Source organism: Anopheles funestus, unplaced genomic scaffold (assembly GCF_943734845.2).
Source record: "Anopheles funestus unplaced genomic scaffold, idAnoFuneDA-416_04 scaffold_95_ctg1, whole genome shotgun sequence".
Lineage (NCBI taxonomy): Eukaryota > Metazoa > Arthropoda > Insecta > Diptera > Culicidae > Anopheles > Anopheles funestus.
The window spans coordinates 20,650-30,720 of record NW_026045270.1 but is presented as its reverse complement, the minus strand read 5'-3'; the positions used below and the strand labels follow the sequence as shown (position 1 = coordinate 30,720).

The 10,071-nt window shown below is 42.2% G+C and overlaps 1 protein-coding gene across 1 annotated transcript; it reads left to right on the top strand.

Moving 5' to 3' along the window:
- Positions 1-333: 333 nt before the first annotated feature.
- On the top strand, positions 334-5,973 carry LOC125774305 (uncharacterized). The gene has a single exon (XM_049444584.1). It carries the CDS (start codon positions 334-336, stop codon positions 5,971-5,973), a length of 5,640 nt encoding a protein of 1,879 aa, XP_049300541.1.
- The last annotated feature ends 4,098 nt before the right edge of the window (positions 5,974-10,071 follow it).

Here is a 10,071-nt window from a genome sequence, read left to right as displayed (position 1 = left end):
AGGACGCGCCTTCGGCCTCTTTTAAGCGCGACAGTAGAGAACGAAACTAATTTGTGATCTCCCCTTTTCTAACTTCACCGACAATAAATAGCTAGAAAACAGACCTACATTTTATGATCTCTCTGTGGCTGTAATCATTCACAACATTTCACAAATTAGTTATCACTTCACAACGTTCGTTAGTTCGTAAACGCGTACGTAAATCTAAACGCGAGTAGTACGTGTAACTAGTAAAACGGTACGGTCAACGATACGCGCGCGAAATTCCGCATATAAATCTCGCCACCAGGGAGTAGTGTTAATTCGCGAGTGAGGAAAAGTGTTAGTTGTGAGATGGAAAGAGCAACATTGGACAACAGTTGCGAGGAAGTTGCAGAGCTGCAGGAGCAGCAAGCGACAACGTCGGGCGCATTCCCTGAAAGGCGCGTGAGCGTCGTGGAAGAACCACCAAAGGACGGGGAAGTGTCACCGGTATTGCCTCGGAGGTTGCCTTCCTACCTGGAGGTAAGAAGGAAGCGTATCGAGCTTCAAAAGAAGGAGCTCAAGCTGGAAAACGCTCGAAAGGAGTATGAGCTTGAAAGGGCTCGGAAGGAGCTGGAGATCGAGCTGCGTGAGATCGAGCTCGAAGAAGATATTTCCGACGCAAGCAGCCAGGTGAGTGCTTACGTAGCAAAATCCGAAGCTTGGTTGCGAGATACGAGTCGCTTCGGAACGACGCCACCGGTTCGTTACCATGGCGACAATCATCGAAATGGCGGTGCGGGTCACCCACCTTCGACCCCAACCGCGACCGCGGGTGCGTGGGCATCACGCATTGCCCCAGCGCCGCTGCGGTACGATGGCAGGATGGCGGAAGACGCTAAAGGTCATCAACCCTTGACCCCTGCAACAACCCGATGTCCACCGGAGTACGATCGTACGTGGGCTGCGGACCAAGCAGCCGCACAAGAACGTGAGTATGCTGAGTGGAGGCGTGCGGTGGAGGATTCCATAAGGGTCCACCGTGAAAACAAGCTTGGGCAGCTTTACAAGCTTGAAGAGAAGACGGCTGCCAATTCGACAATGGAGTCGAAACCAGTGATGAAGGGCCGCGTGATGCCGTTGACACCAAGTCAAGAAGCAGCGCGCAAGGCTATCCCGAAGGAGCTTCCGGTGTTTTCCGGAAATGTTGAGCAGTGGCCGTTGTTTATCGCGACGTACGAGCGATCTACGATACTGTGTGGGTTTAGCGACGATGAGAACCTCATACGTCTTCAACGGGCGCTTCGGGGACCAGCATTAGAATCGGTAGACCATCTCATGCTGTTACCGGATGGTTTGGCCGGTGTGATCGAGATTCTGCGAACAGAATATGGTCGGCCGGATCTCATAGTGGACAGTTTGGTGGAGAAAGTTAGGAGGCTACCACCGGTTCGTAACGATCGTTTGGAGACGCTTGCCACGTTTGGCAAAATGGTGCGAAAAATGTGTGCAACGATAGAGGCTTCCGGGTTGCATGATTACGACTGCAACGTGACGCTACTAAGAGAGTTGGTAGCGAAGCTTCCCGCTGAACGGAGTTTGGAATGGGCTCGTTATAAAATCAAATTGTCGCGGGAAACAATTAAGGAATTCGACAAATGGTTTTATGAGATTGCGGTGGCTGCGAGTGCCGCCTCGAAAACCATTGAGCGACCGACACGACCCGACGTGTCCCGATCACTACCGTTTGTGAATGTAGTAAGGAAGGCTCCCGCGCACGTAAACGTTCACAGCACTGCGAAAAGAACGCCCTGTGCCTTGTGCCACGACTTCTGCCGCACGTTGGCTGATTGCGCACGTTTTATGGAACTATCGGTGCCGGAGAGGCGATCGCACATTCAGGGGCGTAGACTATGCGATACGTGTTTAGGAGCACATAGGGGCACTTGTTTCGTCAGAACGCGCTGTGGGACTGACGGTTGCCGGGAGACGCATCACAGATTGTTGCACAACACGGAACAAAAACCACACAGGAACACGCACTCACTGAACTCTCACATTGGTAACGATAATAACACACTTTTTCGATACGTTCCAGTTGTACTGCACGGCGAGAAAACCGACATAAAGACGTTCGCGTTTATAGATGAGGGATCCTCGGCCACTTTCATTGATGGTAGGCTGATTGAAGAATTGGGCATTGAAAGCAAGTCAAACCCCTTATGTTTGAAGTGGACGGACGATACCGTGCGGAACGAATCCGATTCAAGAGAGGTTCAGCTGCGTATATCAGGCGCACATCAGGGAGCAGTGGTGTTTAACATACGAAAGGCGCACACCTTGCAGGACCTGACATTACCGGCGCAGACGCTACCGATCGCGAAGTTGGTGGAGCTTTATCCGTACCTAAAAGGACTCCCCATTACATCCTATACTAATGTGGTACCGCGTGTTCTGATCGGCATCAACAATATTCACCTGGGTAAGCCGTTACGATGTGTGGAAGGTAATTTCAACGAACCAATCGCCGCCAAGACCAGACTGGGATGGACAGTGTTTGGTCCATGCCGCATACCGACATCCTCGAGCGCCACGACATACCATAACTTTCACCTATGTGTCTGTAATGATAAAAATGATCAGAACCTAAACATGGCGCTTACGGAATACTTCTCTTTGGAGTCCATCGGGGTCAGCGCTCCGCGTAAACTTATGCCGAAAGAGGAAGAACGAGCGAACACAATGTTGAAAACCGGAACGCGCCTACTGAAAGATCGGTACGAGACCTGTTTGCTGTGGAAGTATGACGACGTGCGTCTTCCATGCAACCGCGAGATGGCACTCAAACGTCACATGTGCCTGAAAAGGAAATGCGATAAGGACCCGGGATTAGCTAAGGCAATTAGCGAAAAGATGCGTGAGTACGCAAACAAGGGGTACATTCGACGTGTACCGGAAGAGGAGATCGTAGAAAGGAAGGAAAGGGACTGGTATTTACCAATTTTCCCAGTTTACAACCCGAACAAGCCCGGAAAGCTGCGTATGGTGTTTGACGCTGCTGCACAGGTACACGGGGTGAGCCTGAATACGTTTCTACTAGCCGGTCCGGACCAACTAGTGGGGCTGGTACAGGTGTTATATAAGTTCCGGGAGAATCGAATCGCCGTAACGGGAGACATCCGCGAAATGTTCTTCCAGGTAAGAATGAACCCCGCGGACCAACGAAGTCAACTGGTGTTCTGGGATGATGGCAGCAAGCGGAATGGTGAACCTAGCGTGTACGCCGTTTCTGTGATGACCTTTGGTGCAGCTTGCTCGCCTGCTGGGGCACACTTCGTTAAGAACCTGAATGCGGAGAGGTTCGCTGACCGTTTTCCACGAGCAGCGGAATGCATCAAATTCGAGCATTATGTGGACGATATGCTGGCCAGCGTCGAAACCGTGGAGGAGGCAGTTACCCTGGCGGAAGACGTACGATACGTCCATTCGCAGGGCGGGTTCGAGATCCGGAACTGGCTCTCTAATGCCAAGGAGGTCGTGCATAAGCTCCGGTGGGGAGCTAACAACGGAATGTGTGTGGACATGAGTGCAGGACAAGGTACCGAGAAGGTTCTGGGTATGTGGTGGAATACCGAGAGTGATGTGTTTACCTTCCGTATAAATCCGCGCATCGATGAGAAGCTGCTAACGGGTGGTAGACTCCCGACAAGACGCGAAGTGTTGAGCATTCTGATGATGATTTACGACCCTCTAGGACTTATTGGCCATTTCTTAATGTTCCTTAAGATACTATTGCAGGACCTGTGGAGATCCGGAATCCATTGGGACAAAACCGTTGAAGGCGAAGCTGCAAAGAAATGGTTAAGGTGGACTGGGTTACTACCGGAACTAGAGAAGCTGGCGATAAGGAGATGCTATCGGAACATAACATCATCAGATGTTCCATGCGTGCAATTGCATGTATTTACCGATGCGAGTCAAAACGGCATGGCCGCAGTTGCTTACCTACGTTTCGAGGAAAACAACACAGTGGAGTGCGCGCTGATCGGTTCAAAAACACGTGTGGCCCCACTGAAGCTTCTGTCGATACCGCGTCTGGAGCTTCAAGCAGCCGTGATTGGAGCGCGTTTTGCGGACCACATCGCGAAAACACATCGATTGAGGACCAGCAAGAGGGTTTTCTGGACGGACTCTCGAAACGTCGTGAGCTGGATAAGGTCGGACCACAGGCGTTACACTCCCTTTGTCGCCTTCCGGGTGAGCGAACTTTTGGAACTAACCAGTGTTAACGATTGGCGATGGCTCTCTACTAAGGTTAACGTAGCGGACGACGGAACGAAGTGGCAAGGAGACCCTGGTCTGACATCATCCAGCAGATGGTTCCGTGGTCCAGAGTTCCTGTGGGAAGCAGAAGAAAAATGGCCTATAAACAAAGATAACCCAGGCGAGTCAACGGAGGAAATACGCAAGAGCGTATTGCACCTTTCCGTAATCCGTAATGCGGTGGTCAACTTCTCTCGGTTTTCACGATGGAAGAAGTTGTTGAGGACGGTGGGCTACATTCACCGATACGCTGGCAACCTTCGTCGACGAGCTAGGCGAGCTGATAAGGTTGTAGGACCACTGACGCAGGAGGAACTACTGGCGGCTGAGCGGTCACTATACATCTGGGTGCAGTTGGATGGGTTCGCTGGCGATATCAAACGGCTGAAAAGTGACGTGAAGAAGAAGCATCCCTGGAAGAAGGTGGTAAAACGAGACAGCGTACTGTTCAAGTTATCACCAGAAATAGACGGAGAAGGTGTATTAAGGATGCAGGGACGATTAGACAATCGTTCAACGCTAGGTGCTTCGCTGGGGAAGCCCGTTATCTTACCTAGACGACACCCGGTCACGGATCTGATTATTAAGGACTTCCATGAGCGATATTGTCATCAGAGCCATGGAACGGTGGTGAGCCAACTCCGATCGCGGTACTATATACCGAAGATTTTGGTGGAGTTCAATCGGGTTAGGCGCGGCTGCCAGAGCTGCAAGATTAGGAACGCTGTACCTAATCCACCCTTGATGGGGAACATTCCCCGGCAGAGAATTGCGGTGAACCAGCGAGCGTTCACATACACCGGGCTGGATTATTTCGGACCAATACTCGTGGTCGTGGGACGACATTCCGAGAAGCGCTGGGGAGCGCTATTCACTTGCCTCACGACAAGAGCCATTCACCTCGAATTGGCATACGCACTAACGACTGCTTCATGTATTTTAGCGATCCGTCGATTTATCGCCAGAAGAGGTCCTCCTAGGGAAATAATCAGCGATCGGGGCACTAATTTCGTGGGCGCGGCGAGAGAACTCAACATCGCCCTGAAGGATGTGGACGAAGACGCTCTTAAAACGAGATTCAGCGGGCCAGTGCTGAAGTGGAGATTCAACCCGCCGGCAGCACCTCATTTCGGCGGCACTTGGGAGCGTCTTGTGCAATCGGTAAAGAAGATACTGTGCAGTTTCAATTTACCGCGTCTACCAACAGATGAGATATTGATGTCAACGTTAACGGAGGTGGAAATGATGATCAACTCAAGGCCACTTACCTACGTGCCGCTCGACGAGGAATGGGACTGTCCAATAACGCCGAACCACCTGCTACTAGGAAGCCCTGACGGGAGCAAACAAGCCGTTTGTTTGGACGACTCACCGACAGCGATACGGACGTCGTGGGGTGCCCTGCAAGTGAACGCGGATATATTCTGGAAGCGGTGGATTGCAGATTACCTACCAACGCTCACCCGCAGGACGAAATGGTTCCACCCGGTGCCACCGATTAAAGAGGGAGACGTGGTGGTAGTCGTGGATGGGAACCTGCCTCGGAACACTTGGCCGATGGGACGTGTACTAGAAGTGACCCGCGCGAAGGACGGCCAGGTTAGGCGAGCGAAAGTGCGAACGGCAAACGGGATTTTAGAAAGACCGGCAACGAAATTAGCGGTGCTAGATATTGTAGGGAGCAGTTAAGTGTACCGCGTGGGTTTTGACAGATCGGAGAAACAGGAGAAACAAACGTTAGTTGAGTGTAACGCCCGGAGCGTTACACTGGTGGGGAGAATGTTGCGAAGCGTATATCGCAACTCGTTTGTTTACGTTCTAGTATAGCAGCAGGGCCTTACAACAGCGATATCGTTGTAGGGTTTCGCGATGGGGGCGATGGTGGGACAGTGCCCACCATCATTATAGCAGCGGATAGGATGGCGATGAAGGAAAACCCGATAAATAGGGCCGAAGGACGCGCCTTCGGCCTCTTTTAAGCGCGACAGTAGAGAACGAAACTAATTTGTGATCTCCCCTTTTCTAACTACACCGACAATAAATAGCTAGAAAACAGACCTACATTTTATGATCTCTCTGTGGCTGTAATCATTCACAACAGTATAAGTTAGGTTTTTAAGAAAAAGTTAGTTTTGGTATAAGTTAGGTTTTTTCGAAAAAGTTAGTTTTGGTATAAGTTAGGTTTATGAGAAAAAGTTAGTTTAGGTATAAGTTAGGTTTTTTCGAAAAAGTTAGTTTTGGTATAAATTAGGTTTTTTCGAAAAAGTTAGTTTTGGTATAAGTTAGGTTTTTTAGAAAAAGTTAGTTTTGGTATAAGTTAGGTTTTTTAGAAAAAGTTAGTTTTGGTATAAGTTAGGTTTTTTAGAAAAAGTTAGTTTTGGTATAAGTTAGGTTTTTTCGAAAAAGTTAGTTTTGGTATAAGTTAGGTTTTTAAGAAAAAGTTAGTTTTGGTAAAAGTTAGGTTTTTGAGAAAAAGTTAGGTTTTTTCGAAAAAGTTAGTTTTGGTATAAGTTAGGTTTTTATGAAAAAGTTAGGTTTTTTCGAAAAAGTTAGTTTTGGTAAAAGTTAGGTTTTTTCGAAAAAGTAAGGTTTTTTAGAAAAAGTTAGTTTTGGTATAAGTTAGGTTTTTGAGAAAAAGTTAGTTTTGGTATAAGTTAGGTTTTTATGAAAAAGTTAGTTTTGGTATAAGTTAGGTTTTTTCGAAAAAGTTAGTTTTGGTATAAGTTAGGTTTTTATGAAAAAGTTAGTTTTGGTATAAGTTAGGTTTTTTCGAAAAAGTTAGTTTTGGTATAAGTTAGGTTTTTGAGAAAAAGTTAGTTTTGGTATAAATTAGGTTTTTTCGAAAAAGTTAGTTTTGGTATAAGTTAGGTTTTTTCGAAAAAGTTAGTTTTGGTATAAGTTAGGTTTTTATGAAAAAGTTAGTTTTGGTATAAGTTAGGTTTTTTCGAAAAAGTTAGTTTTGGTATAAGTTAGGTTTTTGAGAAAAAGTAAGTTTTGGTATAAGTTAGGTTTTTTCGAAAAAGTTAGTTTTGGTATAAATTAGGTTTTTTCGAAAAAGTTAGTTTTGGTATAAGTTAGGTTTTTTAGAAAAAGTTAGTTTTGGTATAAGTTAGGTTTTTTAGAAAAAGTTAGTTTTGGTATAAGTTAGGTTTTTTAGAAAAAGTTAGTTTTGGTATAAGTTATTTTTTTCGAAAAAGTTAGTTTTGGTAAAAGTTAGGTTTTTTCGAAAAAGTAAGGTTTTTTAGAAAAAGTTAGTTTTGGTATAAGTTAGGTTTTTTCGAAAAAGTTAGTTTTGGTATATGTTGCGAAGCGTATATCGCAACTCGTTTGTTTACGTTCTAGTATAGCAGCAGGGCCTTACAACAGCGATATCGTTGTAGGGTTTCGCGATGGGGGCGATGGTGGGACAGTGCCCACCATCATTATAGCAGCGGATAGGATGGCGATGAAGGAAAACCCGATAAATAGGGCCGAAGGACGCGCCTTCGGCCTCTTTTAAGCGCGACAGTAGAGAACGAAACTAATTTGTGATCTCCCCTTTTCTAACTACACCGACAATAAATAGCTAGAAAACAGACCTACATTTTATGATCTCTCTGTGGCTGTAATCATTCACAACAGTATAAGTTAGGTTTTTAAGAAAAAGTTAGTTTTGGTATAAGTTAGGTTTTTTCGAAAAAGTTAGTTTTGGTATAAGTTAGGTTTATGAGAAAAAGTTAGTTTAGGTATAAGTTAGGTTTTTTCGAAAAAGTTAGTTTTGGTATAAATTAGGTTTTTTCGAAAAAGTTAGTTTTGGTATAAGTTAGGTTTTTTAGAAAAAGTTAGTTTTGGTATAAGTTAGGTTTTTTAGAAAAAGTTAGTTTTGGTATAAGTTAGGTTTTTTAGAAAAAGTTAGTTTTGGTATAAGTTAGGTTTTTTCGAAAAAGTTAGTTTTGGTATAAGTTAGGTTTTTAAGAAAAAGTTAGTTTTGGTAAAAGTTAGGTTTTTGAGAAAAAGTTAGGTTTTTTCGAAAAAGTTAGTTTTGGTATAAGTTAGGTTTTTATGAAAAAGTTAGGTTTTTTCGAAAAAGTTAGTTTTGGTAAAAGTTAGGTTTTTTCGAAAAAGTAAGGTTTTTTAGAAAAAGTTAGTTTTGGTATAAGTTAGGTTTTTGAGAAAAAGTTAGTTTTGGTATAAGTTAGGTTTTTATGAAAAAGTTAGTTTTGGTATAAGTTAGGTTTTTTCGAAAAAGTTAGTTTTGGTATAAGTTAGGTTTTTATGAAAAAGTTAGTTTTGGTATAAGTTAGGTTTTTTCGAAAAAGTTAGTTTTGGTATAAGTTAGGTTTTTGAGAAAAAGTTAGTTTTGGTATAAATTAGGTTTTTTCGAAAAAGTTAGTTTTGGTATAAGTTAGGTTTTTTCGAAAAAGTTAGTTTTGGTATAAGTTAGGTTTTTATGAAAAAGTTAGTTTTGGTATAAGTTAGGTTTTTTCGAAAAAGTTAGTTTTGGTATAAGTTAGGTTTTTGAGAAAAAGTAAGTTTTGGTATAAGTTAGGTTTTTTCGAAAAAGTTAGTTTTGGTATAAATTAGGTTTTTTCGAAAAAGTTAGTTTTGGTATAAGTTAGGTTTTTTAGAAAAAGTTAGTTTTGGTATAAGTTAGGTTTTTTAGAAAAAGTTAGTTTTGGTATAAGTTAGGTTTTTTAGAAAAAGTTAGTTTTGGTATAAGTTATTTTTTTCGAAAAAGTTAGTTTTGGTATAAGTTAGGTTTTTAAGAAAAAGTTAGTTTTGGTAAAAGTTAGGTTTTTGAGAAAAAGTTAGGTTTTTTCGAAAAAGTTAGTTTTGGTATAAGTTAGGTTTTTATGAAAAAGTTAGGTTTTTTCGAAAAAGTTAGTTTTGGTAAAAGTTAGGTTTTTTCGAAAAAGTAAGGTTTTTTAGAAAAAGTTAGTTTTGGTATAAGTTAGGTTTTTTCGAAAAAGTTAGTTTTGGTATAAGTTAGGTTTTTAAGAAAAAGTTAGTTTTGGTATAAGTTAGGTTTTTTCGAAAAAGTTAGTTTTGGTATAAGTTAGGTTTATGAGAAAAAGTTAGTTTTGGTATAAGTTAGGTTTTTTCGAAAAAGTTAGTTTTGGTATAAATTAGGTTTTTTCGAAAAAGTTAGTTTTGGTATAAGTTAGGTTTTTTAGAAAAAGTTAGTTTTGGTATAAGTTAGGTTTTTTAGAAAAAGTTAGTTTTGGTATAAGTTAGGTTTTTTAGAAAAAGTTAGTTTTGGTATAAGTTAGGTTTTTTCGAAAAAGTTAGTTTTGGTATAAGTTAGGTTTTTAAGAAAAAGTTAGTTTTGGTAAAAGTTAGGTTTTTGAGAAAAAGTTAGGTTTTTTCGAAAAAGTTAGTTTTGGTATAAGTTAGGTTTTTATGAAAAAGTAAGGTTTTTTCGAAAAAGTTAGTTTTGGTAAAAGTTAGGTTTTTTCGAAAAAGTAAGGTTTTTTAGAAAAAGTTAGTTTTGGTATAAGTTAGGTTTTTGAGAAAAAGTTAGTTTTGGTATAAGTTAGGTTTTTTCGAAAAAGTTAGTTTTGGTATAAGTTTGGTTTTTTTCGAAAAAGTAAGGTTTTTTAGAAAAAGTTAGTTTTGGTATAAGTTAGGTTTTTTCGAAAAAGTTAGTTTTGGTAAAAGTTAGGTTTTTTCGAAAAAGTTAGTTTTGGTATAAGTTAGGTTTTTGAGAAAAAGTTAGTTTTGGTATAAGTTAGGTTTTTTAGAAAAAGTTAGTTTTGGTATAAGTTAGGTTTTTAAGAAAAAGTTAGTTTTGGTATAAGTTAGGTTTTT